At 41.6% G+C, this 22,039-nt stretch overlaps 1 protein-coding gene across 3 annotated transcripts in view; it reads right to left on the minus strand.

Moving 5' to 3' along the window:
- Positions 1-22,039, minus strand: part of INTS9 (integrator complex subunit 9) — a gene marked incomplete at both ends in the record, with an annotated part of 69,776 nt that overhangs the window by 10,838 nt on the left and 36,899 nt on the right. For all 3 annotated transcript variants that reach the window (XM_081997860.1, XM_081997859.1, XM_081997858.1), the window contains 3 exons: positions 6,819-6,986; positions 9,204-9,328; positions 14,656-14,827. In XM_081997860.1, coding sequence (XP_081853986.1) covers positions 6,819-6,986; positions 9,204-9,328; positions 14,656-14,827 — 465 coding nt within the window. The remainder of the gene's footprint in view (positions 1-6,818; positions 6,987-9,203; positions 9,329-14,655; positions 14,828-22,039) is intronic.

Consider the following 22,039-nt stretch of genomic DNA (forward strand, 5'->3'; position numbering starts at 1 on the left):
AAAGTGTGCAATAGCCCTTTCACTAGCAGGGATGATCTGTATAGTCAGTCTTGTAAACAGAAGAAAAAACATGGTCTTCATCCTGTCACTTACATTTGGATGGCAACAATAGGAAAGGAAGACAATTTACCTCACCTCCTACCTCCCTGCCTCTTCTTATCCCTTCACTATTTAAGTACCTGTGGTCGAGTCACTTGAAACCAGACACAGAAATGCAAAAGAGATTATAAAGTGGGCAGAAGTCTCAGACAGATTGAGCCTTGGCTTTATACCATCTGCTAAATCAGGCAGAGTTTGAGTGCAGGAAGTCTGCAAGTATCAGATCCCACAGAGGAAACAAAAAGATACATGGGTCAAACACATGCACCGAAGGGGAAAGATCTAAAGATTTAAATCTGCCTGCGGAATAAGCATTCATGACCAGCATGTGTATTAAACAAGACAAAAGCATGCTGCAGGCCATTGAGTAGTAGAATGGAAATTGGAGAATCTTTCTAATGAGAACAAGAGACAAGGAACAGAGAACTAAGGGCATCTATATAATCATTAGAGGGTGATCTGAGTCATGTCTTGTTGGGGTTTCAGCCTCAGATTTTACGGAATCCAAGTGTTTTAAATGGGATGATTAAGTTGCTAAACTAACCCTAACTTAATAGATCTTCCAGTCGCTGTGGGTCTGCTACAATTTTCTCTGGAGCGGATTTTAAAGTCTCATTAACTTCAGTGGATGAAGAATCATGCCATAAATATATAAAGTTTTTGATATTATTGCTTGCAAATGCTTACATCTTAGTTTTACTCTTCCATAGAGCCAACATCTAGTGGAGAAATAAGGGGTAGTCCTGCAGTTTTGAGCAATGAAACAAATCCCTTCTTTTCCGTGTCCATGTTCCATGTTCAACTAATGGGCCAGGGTTCCAGATCAACATGATGAACCTTGCCTCCAAAGCCTGGGAATCAAAACAGAAAGATACGTACTGACCAACCAACAGGAAATAATCCCAGGTGGGATTATAAGGAGTAGTCTCAGTACTAAAGCTAAACATTGGCTTTTTGCCAATCCTGTGCCAAGAGACAGTTTTAAGGAGGTATTTAAGAAGTGTAATGAAGTAGATTTATGGCTGTTTAATGAAGCTCTTCCCCAGTATGCTGTATAGCCTGGAAGCAGGCAGGAAAATTTGTTTGAGGAATTTACAAGAGGACAGCGGAAGCCAGAACCAGCAGAAGCAGAAATCAGCCTCAAACTTGAATAAAAAATGACAGGTAGGGGAAGCAAGGACATTAAATATCTTCAACGTTAAGGCAAGCAGCTTACAGATGCAAAAGATTAGTCATTTGAGAGGCATGAAAAGGGCATCAATGAAAATATTCAAAATATAGTAACCAGTTTATGGGTCAGAATGTCAAGTCAGAATGTGATGTTGTTGAAGCTGACTGGGAAAAAAGAGGCAAGTGCCTGGCTAGAAAAGGGTGTTATCTTACAGTCAGTCATCAAAAATGAGGGAGAAACAAATCTAGATGTTAATTTGGGCAAGCGAAAGCAGGCTGGGAGCAGAAAAGCAGATCCAAGTTTCATCAATCTAAATAGGACAATCTGCAGGTGAGACCAACCAGACGAAAGGCACAGCAAAAAACAACCCCAAACCCAAAAACTAAAAGCAAAGGAAATGAGGGATAACACATTCAAAGTCCACAAAAGATGGGAGAAGGGAGGAAAATTCTCTGCAGAAGCAATGGGAGGCTGAATGGCCAGGAGAGAAGAGGCATGGGGGTGAGGTGGGAGACAGTATTAAGAAGAAAGGAATGGCTGATTGCATTGAATAGCGACGGCATAAATCAGGAAGACAGCCGACTACAGTAGTTCTGGCTTTGTCTAAGAAATGGTTGGTAAAAGACTAGTTTTGATGGAATGTCAAAAGGTGAAGTCAAACTCGGAGAGGGCCTGTGCTAGAACGAGGAAGGGACTCCAGGCAATTTTACAGACAGTGGATCAGTGAGCTTGGAGCTGAAGGGAGGAATGATAGTAGCAGAAGCAAGCAGGATGGTTATATTTCATTTACTTTCTGGTAAGTGAGGCTAGGGTATCTTTATACAAGGGGGAATAATCAGGGAGAAAAGGAATGGAGAGAGCAGGAGATTGGATAATATGGGGGTCACCAAAATAGTCAAGGGTTAGAAGAAAGACAGAAATCAAACTCTTTAGTCCCTAAAAAATGGAAGGAGGTTGGAGACGTAAGATGAAAGTCATGCTTTGCCTTTCTTTCTCTCAAAAAGGACTTGGCAAGATCCTCTGTGGAAAGAAAAGTCAAAATAAGAAAAGGGGAGGGTGGAGTGAAAGCTACATCATTATAATGGGCTGCCAAATGGCTGTTTTCCTAATTCTTCTCTGCAATAGTTCCTTCTAATTTCACTTCATGTCGGGCTGTGCATGGCACATTCACACTCTCCTGTACTGGCCTGTGTCCTGAAGAACTTGCAAACAGAGTATTTTTAAAACACAGAGCCCTCACTGAAGTCAGTCTGCTGCTGAAATCAAGTGATCCGCACCATTGTTCAGCTGTAATTAAACTGGAGGCACATTATTTGCTCAAACACTAGTGTTTAATTTATCTGTTTGCTCCAGAAGGTGTTTTCCATTTTCCCATCGTACTCCTGTGAATAGACAATGCCTAACCAATTTCCAGGAAGCAGTCTTTTTTATTATTTTTTAAAGTCAAAAGCAGATGCCGAGAAGAACAAATTAGTTCAAGTGTAAAGGTTTCCACAATACCTCTGAGAGCCATTCCAGCTTGGTGCCTTGGGACTGTTAAAACCGCTCTCTAAACAAAGGCTGCTCTGAGTGTAAATCTCATTAACATACAAAGTCCTGCTTGACCTGACTTTGCTCTTTGGTGAAGTGATTGAAATGTAGACAAGTTCCAGCAGTATCAGTAAATTTACATTAGTCTGACAAGCCAGAATCTGAACCACTGAAACAGTTTTGGAAAGGAAATTTCACACTACCATACCCATCAGTCTGCATTGACTGAAACCATGCTGAGCCAACTGTTTGGTTTTCAAAAGCTTTAAGAATCCAGACAGAAATTTGAGCGCATGTCCATTTCTGAGAAAGGGCTGGGGATGTTAGGAAAGGGCCCTGATCAGGACTTCATTGAAGCAGACATTCTTTTATGAGACTTTTAGCTACTTTAGACTCAAGTCTTAGCCCTGGAGCAGATCTAGCAATTACCTTTTTTCCCCAGGATTTCATCGTTGCATTTTTGCCTAACGTGGTTTTGACAAATAACAAGCCTTTGCAACGTTTGCTAGGAGCTATAAAATAGCCTTTCTAAGTGCCACTTGAGCCTTCACAGAACCCCAAACCTGGTGGCAGCTCATATGAAACAAATGCCCTTTCCTTGCAGTATAGAAATTGCTATATATTTAGGCACCATCTTCCTGGATGAAACTACTGAAAAGGGGACATTAACCAGTAAATATTCTCTACCAGGGAGCCTCATCTATCATATTTGCAATCCTGTCTTGCAGAACCCACCCAGCAGAAGGAGAAGTTCCTGCCATTTTTGGCCACTACTGTGTAAACATCTCCTGAAGCCAGCAGGCCATTTGCATCTGCCTCTCAAAACCAACATCCTAATGATCCCTCTACACAACGGGACAGACAGACAGGGCTCTTCTGCTGGGGAGGGGGAATGAGGCAAGTAATGCAGATAGCACATAAAAATTATTAGGGAGGTAGGGAGATACCGTCGTGCTTATTTAGGGGGTTAGCGTCCAAGGAAATACAGGCCCCAGAAAAAAGACAGTCTTTTCCCCCTTCTCCCATTTATTTGAAAACCAAACAATGATTCTCTGGGATTGACTGTTGTGACAGGTTACACAGAATAGGAGAGATTACCTAGTTACACTTCTCAGCAGTTATCAGCTATGCTGCTAAGACTCCAACACCAAAGTCAGAAAGGGTGGGAAAAATGTACCAACCTTCCCATGCCTTAGCACCACTCTGCAGGTCAAGCTGGAAGCAAAAACCAGCTGCACATGGTGATGTGATGAACACCTGCTGAAACAGAGATTGTCCTGGGGAGATAGTCTGGGATCACTACAAATTTGCCATCGCCATTTCTCTAGCAAGTTCCCTTAAAAAGAATGAGCAAGATCTCTTTTTGAGGATGATTTGCATATCTCAGTGCTGGGGAATGGCATCCTATTAACAGCCCTGAATCACAGCCTTGCTCTCAGAGGCAAGCACTAATGGGTCTAAGTCTCAAAGAACCCCGTGAGGCAAGCAAACACTACCTCCCTGACACCAATGGGGAAGGACAACAGCTTTCCTGAGAGTCTCAGAGATGGTCTGTTCTACTTAATTTTTTATATCATCTTAGGAGTCTTTTTAGGAGAGTCAAATAGTTTGTGGCATTAAGTTAGTAACCACGGCCTTGGAAGCAGGGAGAATACCTGGACCAAGGAAAATCACATGGGATGCTTCTACTCCCAGAGCACAGATGGCTTTGAAATTAGGACTCCTGTGTGAATATAATTTGATGTTGTTTGTTAGAGGGGGAAAAAACAGAGCCATTTCTGCCAATATTCCTGTTTGTGCACCTTTCTGCTCAAACTCTCCAAGTTAAAGTGAATGCAATACAGATTGGCTCTCATTTTCTAGGTGATCAGGGTCAGTATGGGTTTATGAAAGGCAGGTCCTGCTTGACTATCCTGATCTCCTTCTATGACAAGGTGGCCCACCTACTGGATGAGCGAAAGGCTGTGGATGTTGTTTACCTGGACTTTAGTAAAGCCTTTGACACCCTTTCACACAACATTAGCTTTATGGTTGGACTCGATGATCTTCAAGGTCTTTCCAACCCAGACGATTCTATGATTCTACGTGCTTCTTTGATACCCATTCCCAGGTTGGTGAATACCACATTGTGCACAGTGCATGCTCCCTCCAACATCCCAGCAGTTTTGGGAAGTGCTCTTCTTTCTCTGCACTGTTTTTAACTAGAGGTATAGGAAAAATCCATTCGCTTCACCTAAAAAACATTGGAGATCTGGGTTTGAGAAATGGAGAGCAGTTCCAAATTGGTGGCTGCCAATGAGACTGGATCCTCATGGTCCACGGAGCCTCAAGTGAAAGGGATGTTGCTGCCAACAGCCAAGCTAACAAGAGCAGTACTGACTTGTTTTCTGATGCAGTCTAGCCCTGTGAGCATGGCACTGCATTTGGACGAATAAGCTCTGCCAGGGAACTGTGCAGTCAGTGTCCTCTTGCTACCCTTTTCTACTGCGAGCTGCATTTTGTGGTTTAGACTTGTGCTGATCATACAGGAAGACTCCAACAGAGCAAGAAACTGAACCTGCAACTCCCATGGACCTGCCTAGCTACCTTTTAGACAGCCTTCCCCCTTGACAGGAACTTCAAAATGTCTGTGGGTTGGTGAATATTCATCTGTAGCATCTGTGCTAATTTACATTCTGTTTGCAGGGAAAGCTGGCATCCATCCTCTTCACAGGGATAGGCTCACATACAAAGGCTCCTTACACCCTCATGATTTAGGGGAAAACCCAAAGCTTCAGTGGAATCTAAAAAACAGGTAAGATGTGTGCTGGCTTTCTATACTCAGATTTGTTTTGGTCATGCTGGTGAGCAGAAGCCATGTTTTACTAGCGTTAGGTTTAACAGGATCCAATAAAGATGCAAATTTCCAAAACAATTAAATATACATGCCATGATGGAGTTGCATGCAAGTATATTTTCTAAAAAATCCCTCCTTGTCTCTGGCAGTCCTCTACCTAGGTGGCTGGGCAGGCTCCCAACAGAACTGATGCACAACGTAGACACACATGAAATGGTAGGAATGGGTGTTGCGGACTGGCTGAGGGCTTTTGTTACATGGGTACCACTTCTGTACTTCATGTCTGGCTTAACTAAGGGTACTTCCTCCCTGTACTCTCTGATGAAAAGTAGACTCACATATTTAACAGTTTCCAAAGGGCAATAACACCTGCTTGTAAAAAGCCACTGTCATCTCTGATCCAAGGACACATTTGTGCTGATTGGATTGTCAAAAAAATATTTTAAGATCATGTCTGTTAGAATACGGGTCACTCTTTGTACAATGGGTAAATTCATATTTGATTTATGGCATTAATAAATTATTAATAGATGTTGTGGGCACAATATAGATTTAGTCCACTATATAGATGGCCAGAAGCAACCCATTAACCTGTTGGACTTCAGCAGTCTGTAGGAATTAACCTTTTATTGAAAGTGTTGTAACACAAATGAGCCATTTCACTGCTATGCCTTTAACATATGACTGAATACTGCTCCTCAAGGGAAAAGGTATTTCTCACAGCAGGTACAGTTGGGGAAGGAGAAAGACAACTCCTGGCTACTAAGGCCCAGATTCTCTGGATCCTTTCCATGACCCTGGGCCACTAATTCAAACTGCAGTGCCTCCACTTACTCATATTTAAACTGGAGATGACTGGCTTGCCTCACAGGCAGCAGAGATTGCCTTTTGTTCTGTATTTTGGGATGCGATCTACCCTTGTGAAGGACAATTAACCTGAACATATTTTTTGCTTGCCCACAATGTTTTTTTTCAATTCCTATTAGTTTACACAGCGAAATTCTCCCTCTGAAATGCTTCATTCTTAGCCCTCCATTTGATAGAAAGTGCTTCACATGATCATAATCAATAGTAAATCACAGCCACAAGGTATCTTTAGTCAAAGAGGCTACTGAAGCAGTAGCTTGAATATGGTTGTAAGAGCAAGAAGCCACCATCTTTTTCCTCACTTTTGTTACTCACTTCTGGCATGATTTCGATCTTCTCATAGCGCCGCTTGTAGGGAAGAGTCAGCACCTCTGCTCTGCGGTAGGACATTGGCGGAGGCTGGCAGTCTATCATCAGATCTGTGCGGTGAGACTGGGTGGGTGGTGGCTGAGTGTATTGCTCCGGGCAAACTACGTGGAGAGGCTGGAAAAGAAGAACTGTGACTTACAAAAATGTTTGCTTTATTCCTGTGCGCTGCCCCATAACAGTAATCATTGCCATAAGGAGGTTTGCAGATTGTTGTTAGCAAGCTAATTTATTTGTATGAAAACAACATGCAAAAGATGCAGTCCAGAAGATCCAGTCGGTATTGGAACAAACTGTTCAAGGCAGTCTTTGCTTTGTGCACAACAGTGCCCAGAGTAACAGGGCCTAAATTTGTGTCTTTAATCACTACTTCAATACCAACAGTCATGTTAGCTGCCATAAGGAGAGAAAAAGGAAGAATATTCAACAGCTTTTTCTTCCAAACTCTTGTCATCTAAATTGGAAGCAAATGACAGCAGTGGTGGAGACTATCACAAAATGACATGGAGTGAGGCAGACGTATCAGTATGCAAGGCTGAAAAAACATCAGCAAAATAAGCAACTCTGAGTCTTCCTGACCTGTCAGCAATACATTAACAAAGCACAAACAGGCTGGTTGCCACAAGGATCACTGCAGGATTTAAGGAAGCCAAAGGACAAGACAGTGTTTCTGCAAACTGTTTTGGAAACAGCGTTATACTTCAGTAGTAACATGGAAGACGATGCTTGTCAGAAAAACAGGCAATGGCAATTGCTATCCGTTGCGCGGTGACAAGCTAGGTCACAGAACAATGAGATAAAATGATCCTGACATTGTTAAGAGGTTTGGAAGAACATGTATTTTTGTGTTCAACAAGTTGAAGATAGATCAAAGGGAAAAGTTCAGCCAGGAAAAAAAAGGGGTATTATTTTAATTACATAATGAGTCAGAAAGCAAATTTCAGTAGAAACAAATTGGATGGACAAGGAGAGACCCCTAAAGCCAAAAAGAGTCAAAAGGGGAAAGCAGAGACTACATGAATGCTCTGGCCTTCTTCCTAGACAGAAGTGGTCTAGATTTTGCAAATGGAGTAAGGAAAGCAGTGGATTTGGAAGAAACGTGAGAGCTGAACTCCACAACAGCAGTGCCAGGACCAAAGCAAGTATCAAATCCAGGATAAAGAGCAGAGGAGTTGGTTAAAGCTGAAGGCGCTGAGGATACTCTGCACTTGGTACCTGTACATTAAGACTGTATTAGACAGATCCAGGCTTATTTATACAAACAGAAAAAAGTGATTATGACTACATATACTTAAAATGGAGGAGAGGATTGTACATGCCATATGCTTGCGCTTTAAGCTTTTAAGGATCTTCCAGCCACTCGGTGCAGAGATTGGCAGTCATTCCATGTTCATTTTGGAGCAGGATGATAAAGGAGAGCTCAGTGCTGTGTGCTCTCTCATCATAAAAAGGGATCTGGGTGTTGTCTTGATTTTGCTCTTGTTTAACATAACAGTTCACAGAATCACAGAATCACAGAATCACAGAATCACTAGGTTGGAAAGGACCTTCAAGATCATCAAGTCCAACCATTAATCCAGCGCCACCATGTCCCCTAAACCATGTCCTGAAGTGCCACATCCACATGTTTTTTGAACACTTCCAGAGATGGCGACTCCACCACCTCCCTGGGCAGCCTGTTCCAATGCTTGACCACCCTCTCAGTGAAGAAATTTTCCCTAATCTCCAATCTAAACCTCCCCTGGCGCAACTTGAGGCCATTTCCTCTTGTCCTATCGCTATTTACTTGGGAGAAGAGACCAACACCCTCGTCGCCACAACTCCCTTTCAGGTAGTTGTAGAGAGCGATAAGGTCTCCCCTCAGCCTCCTCTTCTCCAGACTGAACCCCCCCAGTTCCCTCAGCCGCTCCTCATCAGACTTGTGCTCCAGACCCCTCCCCAGCTCTGTTGCCCTTCTCTGGACACGCTCCAGCACCTCAACGTCCTTCTTGTCGTGAGGGGCCCAACATTGAACACAGGATTCAAGGTGCGGCCTCACCAGGGCCGAGTCCAGGGGCACGATCACTTCCCCATTCCTGCTGGCCACACTAGTGCTGATACAGGCCAGGACACTGTTGGCCTTCTTGGCCACCTGGGCACACTGCCGGCTCATGTTCAGCCGGCTGTCAACCAGCACCCCCAGGTCCCTTTCTGCCGGGCAGCTCTCCAGCCACTCCTCCCCAAGCCTGGAGCATTGCATGGGGTTGTTGTGGCTGAAGTGCAAGTTGTTCACAATCGACCTATTTATTTAAAGTGTGTGAAGAAACATAAGAAAAGGCAACAGAAATTCATTACCTGGACTTCTTTGAGTAACTTAGACACCTGAATAAAATTCAGTCTTGTGTCAATGGGACAGTAAACACATTTCATCGCCAAAGGTTGATAAGGAGCCAGGGCATCCAGATAAGAGAAATCTGGTTCTGAAAAGACAAACGTTGAAAACACTGAATGCCTATTAAGAACAAACATGGACCAGTTCCTCTCTGATTCCACATTCTAGTCGAGACAAGCTGTTCAGCAATGTTAATTCTGTTACAAATTTCTCTTCTCTTCTTCCTTCCCCCACCCATTATTTTCAGTTAATGTGATGAAAATTATGCCCACAATTAGTCTTACTTCAATCAAGCAACAGAGCAATAGTATTTCATTTGAACACATTATTGCATGATTTTTATAACAAATTTAATCAAGACAAAAACATAATTTCTTCTTTTTAATCAAATTTTTGGAATCATAAGGTATAACCCAAATGTGAGCTTGATTTTCACTATGACAAAAACGTAGCATAAAGATCGTATATTGATAAAACTGTATCAATGTCTTCTGCTGCAAACACCTTACCTCCCAACTCCTCTTTTTCCTTACAGTATTTTTATATAGATTTTTATTTTTTAATCTAAATGCCAGGGTTAGACTGATGGAAAAACAAGGGTCCAAATTTGACTGTAACCCAAGGGGACCTGCAGGGAGCCCTCCCGTTGACGGGACAGGCAGTTGGGCTTTTTACAGTGATGACAGCAGAGCAGTTCCAGTTCAGGCCAGTATGAACTGAAGGTTGTCTGCGGTAAGGGCTATCCAGGAAAGATGGGCTGTGACAACTTTATTAGTTGGTGTCTTTATTAGACATAGCAAGCCTCAACTTCCCTTTGTATTCTTATTATTGACTTTTAAAAATCAGATTAGAGGTTTGCCAGGGAAAAGTCATGCACTGAATGGGCTTTTACTCACACAGAGTAATACAACATTGAAAATACTACAGAAAAATACCATTTTTGGTGAATGAAAAACAGAGGTCTCATAGATGACACAGTGTACATGTAGCCACTTCATTCTGGCGGCTACCAACTAATGATGTGGAAAAGCTTATGCCATCACTATCTCCCTGATAATTGTGGGATAGATCGCATAAAGGGAATGCTAGAAAAACAAAAAACTGCCATTAGTCTGGTAAGTACAGAATGAAAAAAAGAGATGGGGATGCATGAAAGACCTATCTGCCAGACTATTCTGAACCACAGGGCCTCAAAGGACAACCTGCAGAGTGAAGTGCAGCTGTGAATCACCAAGCCTTGCTAGGAAACGGTATGAGGTACTTCTCTGGTATCTGCTCAGGTGATGAAACTTAAATCCAGAAAGGACACTTAAATACAGAAACTTCAGTCTAGATTTAGACAGCCATCTTCTATGTTCTTACATCACCCTGAGGAGAGCACTGGCTGGATTTCTCATGTAGACAGCAAGAAAAGAAGTCCTTAAAACTTTACCACAGGAAGTTCAGAATCCAGCACACCATCTGACATTTGATACTGGGCCTCATTCTACTGATGAAGACAAGTTAATTGCTAGCCTAAAAATCTGCTGCTGGCTAAGTATCAGTGATCATGATGTGGTTATATTTACCCTTTGAGAACAGAATATAGCGTCAGCCAATGACACATATGTTTGGAACTGTCAAAGGGATAATTTTCCGAAGTTTAAAGCAGTTGTCAGAATAACTGCCTGGGAACATCAAAGTGAGAAATATTAACAAAAAATGATAGTTGTACAAGAACATCTTACTAGATGCCCAAAAAGCCACAAACATGAAATAAAAATTATACTGGGCAAAAAGCCATGCTAGTTAAAAGCAGATGTGTTAGTGGCAATGAAACAAAGCCTAAAAATATCAATGTAAAAAATGGGAATTAATGGCAGTTAAGTTTAATAGCAATGAATAGAAGTTTAAGAATACTGAGAAGGTAGCTAGTTAAAGAATGATCAGTGGTCAATTAGGGTTAAATCAGAAGACATTTTAAAACTCATTGGGGAAAAGCAGAAAACTTAAGTCAGGCACAGGTCGTCTGCTAGAGATGTACAATAAAACTGCAAATAGTAAGTTTAAAAAGTTATCAGCAGAGAGCTTTTCCATCCCATCTGGTGTTGTGGACGAGACACAGAAGTTTGACTGCTTGTACCTGAGAATGCCATGAGGCAGCACCTATTCAGACTACGTATTTTTGAATCAGTAGGCTCAGATAATCTACAGATGTGGATTTTTTGATCTAAGAATCCAAAATGGCATCCAGTCTATTGTCTCTCTGAATAACTAGTAAGAATGTAAGTAGCCTTGCAAAAGTGAGAAATCCTAATGAAGGAATTCTAACAGAGGACTTTGAAGGTTTCGAACATGTGAAAAACAACTTTAGCTAGTCTCCCAGTGAACGCATGGGACATACAGGAATAGCTGTTTTGAAACTACTAAAAAACCAGAAGTCACCCATCTGATGGAAGACAGTGACTGTCAAGGACACATATTGACTTTTTCTAACAGAATTACAGGTCTTCAGCTTTTCCCCCAAGACATCTGATTTACTACTGTGTGACATTGAGTTATAAAATCCTCTACCGTACTGCACTAACGTGGCATGCATGAGCTGTTTTTAAGATCTCCTAGGGAGTTAGTTTTTAAAGCATTGTTGCTATCAGAAAGAGAGCAAGAAGTTTTCTTCTACAATCTCTTTGTGGCTTAGTGGTATTCAATATTTTTAATCAATACTCTATTCAATACTTGCTTCAGCGGTAACATTGGCAGACAACACAAGCAAGCAGAGCAGCACTACAGCTCACTCACAGCTGGGGTCCTGTCGTCTGCAGCTGCTGTTTTAGTCTATATTCTCTTGTAGTTTTTTTTTACATTACAAATTGGAAAGGTGGAGACTACCTAGCTCCTGTGGACTGAGCAAGCAGCGTCATCATTAACAAGACTGCGCAGTCTGCAGTCTAAAGGTCCTAATTACTAGAAACTAGGAGTCTTTCACAGGAAAAGCTAGAACATCATCTGCTATCACATACTTTGTTTCAATGGACCAAATTTCTTTCATAACTACAGGAGATTTTATCTCAAAACAGGAGAAGCTAGATAATTAAATAATAAAAATCCTGGGCATCAGTGGAGGTGCTTCAGATTTGCACTGGAGTTACTAAGAATGGAAGAATTTAATCCGCTAGGAATTTCTGTAGACAAAGATGTCTCTGTTCCAGCTGAGACAGTCATAAGGAAGTAGGAATGTCCTGCCAAGTGGATATGCCTACAGACACAGACAGAAATCGCAGTCCAAAAGCTACGGATAGACAAATTTAGGAAACAAACTGCCGCAAGAGCCTGGAATCACTGTGCACTCCAAGGTCACTACAACTAAAGGAGATCTCAACTGGAGTTTCATAGCTTCATTTGAAGTATAAACTGGGAATGAATCTCAAAGATCATGACCTAATGTATCCACAGGTTGTTACGACCATCATTCAGGTGCCTTAACAACTTGCCAGGGCCATGCTCTAATAGAAGACTGCTCTTTTTCCTCACTTCACAGAAGGATTACATTTTAATACCGAAAGGTCAATTGCCTCTCCCTACAAGAAGGCACAGTGTAAGAGTTCTTGCCATTAAAGGCCAGTTTCTGACACCCTTGCTGATGGTGGGTAGCACATTCAGAACATGATTAACGCCACTGATTTCCTCTGCACAACCCAGCAGAGGGTGTATACATGCTGGTTTTAATTTAAGTCCCAACTGGAGCAGAATTCACTATTACCAAGATAATGCATATCTATATCGCAATTTTACCAATTACTGTAATTAGGGCATAGCTGCTGAGACTATCTTAAAGGTCAGGAGTGATGGGTACTGTAGCAGCTATGACGTTAGTGCTGTGATACCATGCACCACTTCCCAGCCTAAACACAGTTTAGATTTAAGTGTCTTATCTGCTCAGCAGGAACCCCCTTGTATCTCCCCTCCCCTTGCAATAGGGCTAATTACACACTTCAAATCTTTCCGAATTGGTTTAACGGTATCATGATACCGTGACACTTTTTGGTACCAATATTGTGAAAGAGTCAAAGGGACTTGCTCATCAGTAGCCTTAAGTTCGCAGCTAAAAAAAAAAAGATGGAAGGAAATAAGCCTTTCCCAATCTTCTTTGCTTTAGGAGGTTATGTGCTTTCCAGCAGTCCTATTCACTAAAAAGAGGAGGAAAATAAGCTTAACAGTGGGACTTCATCACACCTTTCCTATGGCAGTAGGTCTGCTCAATTATTCAGTGTTCTCCTCCCCATTTCTAATCACTTTGTCCTAGTTCAAAATCTACATCTTTTTTATCTGGCTGTTATATATAACACATCTCCCAATTATACCAGAGTTCATTATAGATAAAATCAGTAGCAATGGCCTAAAGGATTATTTCCCTTCCCAGATCTGAAGAGTGCTCACTGTAGGGTTCTGTTTGGATGACACCTCAGGTATAAAGATGAGGCACCTGGACAGAACGTCAGTTGGAGGGAAGGCCTTGAAGTATTTTAAAAGGAGATCAAACTCTGGAAGAAATCCCCTTTGCTAGATTTCACAAAAGATTCATGTTCTCTCTTAAATCCTTTGTCTTGCTGTTAATGATTGGCATGGTCCCAGGATGCAGCTGCCCCGTGGGTCTCAGACCATAGCTCATTCTGAGGTGGAGAGGGCTTGATTCATTAAATCCATTGTAAGTAGGGTCAGCACTAGAGGCAGACTGGGAGAAGTGAAGGAACTTAAAAGACCTGTTGTGCTCCTGGGCAGCCTGAGTCACTGAGAAAGGAAACAGCTCCCCAGGGTGTTAGCCAGAGCTGTACCTTCAGCTTCAGATACAAATGTCTGTCAACCAAAAAGCATCTGGGAAAAAAGCTCAGCCAAGAAGCAGCAATGGCATAGATCACTACTGCCAGGTCTGTTTGGGGTGCACACTTCTGAAACAGCAGAGATGACAGAAACATCTTTAGAAACAGACTGTCTGGTTGCCTGAGGTTTTGATGAAAGGGCAGAAGGGATGAGGAAAGGTTTGTGATTCCAGTGGAATATGGAGAAGAAGTATTCCTCCTTTCTGGCCAGCATCAATTAGGTCTTGCCTGGGTTTAACTTGCAGCCAGCTGCTTTTAATCCAAAAATTAATTTCCTGTAGGCATTTTACTGCTGTGCATAACAAAGATTTTGCTTAGAAATGGCAGGAATGGACTCTGCATGGCAAAGGTTGGCTCTGCAGGACTAAAATGAATTAAATGGCACAATAATTACATTTGTCCCTGCAGTCAATCCTGGGGTCTTAATTTAGATGAGCTCCTACTGAAGTCAGAAACTTCTGCCCCAGAACAAATGAGTAAAGTCCCTAGGATGTGGCCACACTTAACCAGAGTGCACAACCTGTTGTTAATTTGATACTGATATCTGCATTTTACTTACCTGTGAATATAACAGTGTTCAAGCTAGATTTTCCCCATAACTCCATGAAGTGAACCACATCTCCAAATCTAAGAGAGGGATGTCCAGTGAACACAACACATGGCTGCTTGAAGTCATTGCTGAAGTCTCCATGGATGCTGGGATAATGTTTCAATTTGTTTGTCTGAATGAGCTAAAATATAAACAAAAATCCAGACATTACAAACTTTTCATGTCTCTGTGCTCTGTAGTTCAGTGTGTTTATTTACATGAGATTATAAATATTCTACAGTTTATTTCTAACTCATCAGAGAGTCCCTTCCTGCATATCCTCTAGATTTTCCAACAAATTTCGTCATGACTGTCCTAAATGTTATGAAAAGGAAGTCAGAGCATGGGGCCAGGTGCCTCCAAGTCCTCACTCTCATTTCTTTGGTACCAGCAGGATGGTAACTGAGAGCAAGCTCTGCAACCACTCCCTGCTTAAGAGTTTCCTGGAGTGGACAGAGTGTTCAGCTGCCAAATTCAAAATAAGTTACTTCTTCCTACTTGCCATGTCTACAAAGAGCTCTGGGCACTGATGTTTAACATGGTTTTCTTGCATCACAGTAGTACCAGGCAACTTTGCCTTCAACAGTATGTTGCTACGCGTTTCATTGGTAAAACGGGTTCGCACAAAGTCAGGTCTTCTGAAAAAACATGAAAGAACAGACTGACTTGCCCTTCCTTAACTGTCGCTGAAACTAGTAATAACAGTGAACTGAGAGCAGTAAGTACTTGTCACTAGAGCTGGCAAACAGAGCATAACCAGCTATGTACGTGGAACAGATGTCTTTACTAAGATGGGAAAGTTTATATATCATGGCACTTTTCGAAGAAGAATTTTGCTTTATTTGTCCCGCCACTGTTTTCTAATTTGCAAAGCAAGGTTCAACTTAAAAAGCAATGTAATAGACTAGTCTGCTAAGTGCTTTCATGCAATATTTTGCAAGAATTTTCTTGGCAGGTATATGCTTCCATCCCCAGCCTGAAAATAACAGTAAATACAGTTTTCTTAAAAAGTATGCAATTTAACACAATGAAATGACACACTGAACAACTAAGAACATACATGGAAATAAACAGTGTGAAAGAGGGGAACGGTACTTCCGTTGTCATCCATTTTTTAAAGGAGGTGGGACTGTTTATCAAAGATCTCTCCATACTTTGCTGTCCGCTGCCAGGCATGACAACATTGCTCAAAATACAGAATTCACATATGCAGGGTTCAGCAACATATTTCTACAGCTGTTGTGCCATGGAACCCCAGATGACACGACTAATTAGCAAACAGCATGCTCTTCACTACATGTCATAACACGATGTGTGCATCATGCCTTTCTAGCAGAAAACTCTGCCACTCAGGATGCTCCTCTTCATTCTAACATGTTTTCTTTTCAAAAGAGGAACTAAGAAAGAACACTATGATAAGCAACTCTTCTGGTCTCTCAAAGCTGTAATTCATCTTTCCAGTTTCTCTTTTATTCGTTACTTTTTACCGTGGTAGATCTAACTCCAGTGTGCCTACCTGGAAATGAACAGAAAGCTGAGAATTCTGATGCTGCTTCAAGACTCTTAACAACTTATGCACCACAAAGCACTTCAGAACTTAAGATTATTACACAATTAGGTTCTTAATTGAATTTAGCAAAAGCATCCACCCTACTCAACTAGCTGTCACCATCTAAAGATATGCTTTGGTGCTAGAACAGACAATGTACAAACCTACCCTCAGCACCCTTTCAGTAAAAGAAAGCTGGCTGCACACAGGTGCAGTATTTCTCTCTTTCTCCTTTGCTTCCTTGAGCTTGGTCTCCTACAAGTCCCTAACAGCAAATATTTTGCTCTGATTTTGCATTTGACTTCCAGCATGTCTTGTCTAGAACTGCTGCTCAATACCTGGATGGCTGGGATGGAATGGGATTGGGGTTTGATGTAAGATGGAAACTGTAGGTGGACACAGCCCATTAACTCCATGTGGATCCTTGGACCATGGAGGAAGTTGCTAGGGCACTACACTTACTGCAGCTTACTAGTAATAGCAAATTCCTCTTTAATCTTCAAGAGGGAAATCTGGAAAAAACATCCAATAACTGCTCTGGCAGTTAATATGCACTGAATCTTGAAAACATTCTGCAATTAAGACTGGTGAAGATTTCTGATTAACACATCTGGAGTGCAATGTTTAGAAGTTAAACTTAGCTTCAGTAATAAAACCTGCAGTTTAGCAGACAATGGGCAAAACAAATTTGATCCCATAAAATATTGGCATTTAAAAGAACGGGTAGGAAATGGCCCCATGAAGTTTTTCCCTTCTGTTTTTGAGGGAAGCCAAAAGCCTCAAAACTGAAGTTGCAAAAGTGGTTTCAGCTGGGTAAACTGTTAGAAGGGGAAAATTTCTACTTCAAATATTAAATGGGATATGTGACATTCCAGGGCAAAACTTTGTCAGGGACCAGCAGATAGCTAAGTGAGAGATATTTCTACAGCTAGCATTTATGTAACACATTTCTGAAAATCACAAACTCTTCTTCCAGCATCCTGTTTCAAAGCCTTAGGATTATATATATTTGTGTACAGTAGCATTCAAATCTTTGCTAAGATGTGAGAGCAGCACTCAATGTGCAAAAGCATTCTCAACAGCCTATTTATTTCACTGCTATACCTATACAAATGTTTGCTGTTTATAAACATAAAAGCTGTATTCTCTTCAAAGCATTATGGCAGCTTCAAATCCCTTCTTATTACTTTGTAGAGAGACACAGGATTTCTAATCCAATTTTCAGGACCTTTGGTTTTGTGTGTGTTGTTCTTTTTAATTATTTTTTTATTTAAACTAAACATCTAGCATAATGCTGGGGTGCACTGCTTCTAACTGGGGTGCTAACTCAGGAGGGAAAAGGGACACATGTTGAATTTTCAGCAACATGTCCTGAGGTGTGATGATTTTTTTTTCACCTTCTTTTTCAATCTTGGGAGATCTTTTATTGTAAGTCTACCAAAGCTCCATACCTTAGGTCACGATCTCTGATTCTCACAGCTAGGTGAGAATAGCAGGGGAGAAAGGCTACAAAAATGAGTTTAGAGACGTTCTATTCACTCCAGTGATAAAGCAGCTGGTAGATTTTAGTGTCTAGAGCAAAGACTTTTCTAATTACCCAATCAAAAATATATGGAGCTGAACTTGCAATACGAGTCCAACAAAATTTCACAAATCATAGAATCACAGCAGGGTTTGGGTGAGAAGGGACCGTTGAGGTCCATCTAGTCCCACCCCTGCAGTGAGCAGGGACATCTTCACCCAGAGCAGGTTGCTCAGAGCCCCGTCCAGCCTGACCTGGGATGTTTCCAGGGATGGGGCATCCACCACCTCTCTGGGCAACCTGGGACAGGGCTTCACCAGCCTCAGTGTGAAAAATTTCTTCCTTTTACCTAGTTTGAATCTCCCCTCTTTTAGTTTACAACCGTTACCCCGTGTCCTGTCACTACAGGCCCTACTAAAAAGTCTGTCCCCATCATTAAGGGGACTAGCTTTGTCATGATTTGTACAGGTCTTTTATATCTACAGATGAGATGGGTTGTATAAGCGCAACAGTCATTACTGTGTCATGTTCAGATCTCCAACCTGTACCAAGTCTGTGCCAAAACCAATGCCTGGCATTTGGCCAACCAGTATTTTCAAAATGAGACTGATTTCTGGAAACCTGAAGCAACTTCCAGAGCATCTTTCTCAGAAAGAACCGTTATTGACTGAAAGCTTAAGAGATAGAGGATGGTAAAGCACTGAACCGAGACTGAGGAGAGCTGTGTTTTTTTTAAATCCCAAATGGTTATGCTTCCCTTTAAAGTGGTAGACTTGATTTACAGGGTCAGCAACTGCTTCTATAAACAGGATTAATCTCCAGAGCCTTTGTGTACCCTTTATTGAAGTGAGCCAAAATACACTGCTGTTTACTCTGTGTTTGTGTGAGCATGTGTTCTGTATTCAGAATTTTTAACAGATGTGGTTCTTATCAGTGAATGAGTGATGCATTTATTACTTCACCTCTCTCACCTCCTTTGTAAGACCAACGCTAACAGGGGCCTAATGCTATATAATACTATAAGACAAAACATAATACTATACGATCACCTGGTTCCAGGTATTTATTGCTTTGAATGTGTTACACAGGAACTGGTATATGGAGGAGGGAATCAAACACGAAGACAACAAATGCTAGCATTTAAGACCAAAGAATCAATATTATTCCCACCTTGGCTATTTTTTGAGTCAGAAAAAGAGGGTTTTTGTAGCCATTTCTCTTAGATATTGCTAACAGAATCCTTAATAACAGGACAGTAAATCCAAATTCTTCCTCCACTAGCAAATACTGGTCAATATAAATTACCTCTCAATTTTTTCTGTTGCAGACATTTAGAGAAGTCTGGATTCACTTATCTTATAGCCTGAAATCAGATACGTAAAGATCAAGCAAAAAGGAAAAGGAGCCAGAGCTTCTCATTTTGCCTTGCTAGAACAATTCAACTATTAATTTAGAAAGTCTCTGCCTCACAAAAGGGATGGTGCGGAGTACACAATCCATGGTTCTTGTTAAAATGGTCAGGGAGATGGCTAATTCCTCAGCTGTGGCTGTGTTAGGATGGGATGTTCCCACCTGCTCAAGGAATTTGGTAAAATACCACAAGTTGGTTCTGGAATACCAGCATAACTAAACAAAACAAATTACTGATTTATGCTCCACAGCATTTAAGCTACGCATTATGGAGCTTAAATCTAAGCCTATTCAGACAGCTGATCCTAGAATATAACTGGCACAGTGCCTCGGAAGGGAAAGTGACCACCTCCCTCAGCCAGCCTGCTGTATTCACAAGCATTTGGCAACTCCAGTTTTCAACTTTGCAGAAGCTTCCAATGTTACTTCAGTTTGAGCTCCTTCTCCTCTCTTCCCCATCACAACAGCTGCTGGTGAAAAACTGAATTGCCACTTTTGTTTCAGCGTAGGGGAGAGCCATCCACAGAGCGATCCATCCCTTCTCTGACTGACTGTTTCTCCACTCCTCTTCCCCTGTTTTCCTCCTGAGAAATCACCAGCAGTCCTGCTCTGGATCCGAACTCCCTCCAACAGAGTCACAGCAACTCTTACCCCATCAATCACAGAGAAATGCCTTTAAAAAGAGGCTCTTTTAGCTCGTGCACCACTAAGAGGCTGCAGACGAGACTTCAAAAGCTTGTGCAAGAATCTGGACACTTCATTCATATTAACTTTAGTGGGAATTGATGTCCAAATCCATCCTGAAGCACTTTAGCCTGCATTCCTTGCTCCTAACAGAGGGAAAGGATATTCCCTGTCCACTTGGACTGGAGTTTGTTGGGAAATGAACTGCCATCTCAAAAAATTGTATGCAGTGATCATGCAGGAAGAGCTATGATGAGCACCTATTACTACGTTAAAGCAGAAGTAACAAGGAGGGAGCAGAAGTGTTTTGCATTCTCTGCAGAGTTGAACAGTGTGTCCGGGTTTATTCAGCACAGCAGAACAAGGAATGAGTTCAAAACAGGTAACACAAATCATAAACCTGGAAAATTTCCATGCAAAAAGAATGACAAAGCTTCAAACAACTTAGTATAGGGCGAGGAGTAAGACAAAATAAAAATAATAATTGTAGAGAAGATGAAGATACTTTTCTTTATCCTCTTGTACCAATAATAAAGGGATGGTTAACTGAAATGCAACGTACAATCATAACTGATTAAAGGAAGTAAATGCCCTTTTATAATATGCATCAGGTACCCCTAGAATTCACTGCTGCAAGAGACTACATCAACAATTTGGAGGATTTTTTGCCTTGTTTGTTTTTAAAACTTGCGGTTTATACAGCTAACAGGAACATGGGATTTCAGGACCAGACAGCATGCTGGGCTGGACTTGTTCCGTAGATAATTAGAAGCTTATTCCCTGGCCTGTCCCTTTCTGATGTATCATGCCAGGCATGTTATTAATGCTTGCTAATAACTGAGAGGCATGTCTGAATAATTCCCTATTTTCTTCCAACAACTGAGCAGCTAAGCACATCTTTTCATGATGGGCAATGTCTGTATAGTTTACATTGCACAAGCCTACCATTACTTTGAAAAAAGTAAAGGCAATTCTCCACTAACAACCTATCCAACAGAAATGATCATTCAGTGTCTGTTCTGATAGTCATTAAAAAGTCCCTTAAGTGCTAGTAAGTAGAGCTCCTGATTGTATGGTTGTGGAGTCACAGATTTAGAAAGAGAGTGTTTACCTAAGACAAAAAGGCTGGCTGCTGACAAAGGCTCTAACTTAGTAACTGGGAGCCTTGAGTCCAAGTCCTTGGTCCCTCCTAGTCTGATGGTATGGCCATGGACAGGTTATTCAGGCCAGGTCTGGATTAAGACCATTTTGCTTGGTAAAATTACACCAAAACATCACAGCAGCTGAACCTACTGTGGATACTTTTTGCGTAGGCATAACAGGGTTTCTGCCAGGGAATAAATAAGGCATTTGTTAAAGACTGTACTGAAGAGAGGTTATATAGATGTTTCACATTATATGAGCTACATATACAGTGCCAGCTGCAAGATTTTGCCCCCCTCCTGTTTACATGGTTTGTTCCAACTCTGTATTTTATAGAAGAAAAAAAAAACCAGCTCCTCTCCCATGCCTTAGAAACAGTATGACAGCATTAAACCGTAACCAGCTGTAGGTACCACTAGAATTGGAATGCAGCCCAAGGCAGCTGAGAATTACGGGAGTAAAAGGATGACAGTAGCTGTCCTTCAGAGGACAGCAACAAGGAATCAAAGGCATGTGCTGAGCACTGGGTATCTGACATGGACATCTTGGCGCTGTGTTGGTGGTGAGCACAGGTGTCTTTCCTGTCAGTTGTCTATATAAATTTAAATATGCTTTGATTGTTTAAAACCAAACTACACCAAACCATGCATCTTACAGAACAGAAAGGAGCAATCTAATCTGGTGTTCTCAAGCACGTCTAAATTTCAATGATTTAAGAGCTTAAGAAAAGCACTAAATGAAACAGCAGCCTCAGTCTTTCTTTGCCTGGGTATTACTTTGTTTTGGTTTTGCTATTAAGCCAGGCTTTTGAAAGAGTGTTGCTATATGCCTAGGGCCACTGCCTCCCACCATACAAACTGGTTTTGCAAAACAGTCAACATGTACCAGGAATTAGCAATGAAAAGACCCATTTAGTCCATCATGGGGTGGGGGTAGTGCAGGTTACTCCCCTTCCCAGTGTTTACTCCACTTTCCAGTGTTTATACAGCAGCTGTAAGTGAACACCCAAACACACAATCTTAGTTGTGTTAGACGACTTACTGTGA

Source organism: Phaethon aethereus (assembly GCF_964289735.1).
Source record: "Phaethon aethereus genome assembly, chromosome: 3".
NCBI lineage: Eukaryota > Metazoa > Chordata > Aves > Phaethontiformes > Phaethontidae > Phaethon > Phaethon aethereus.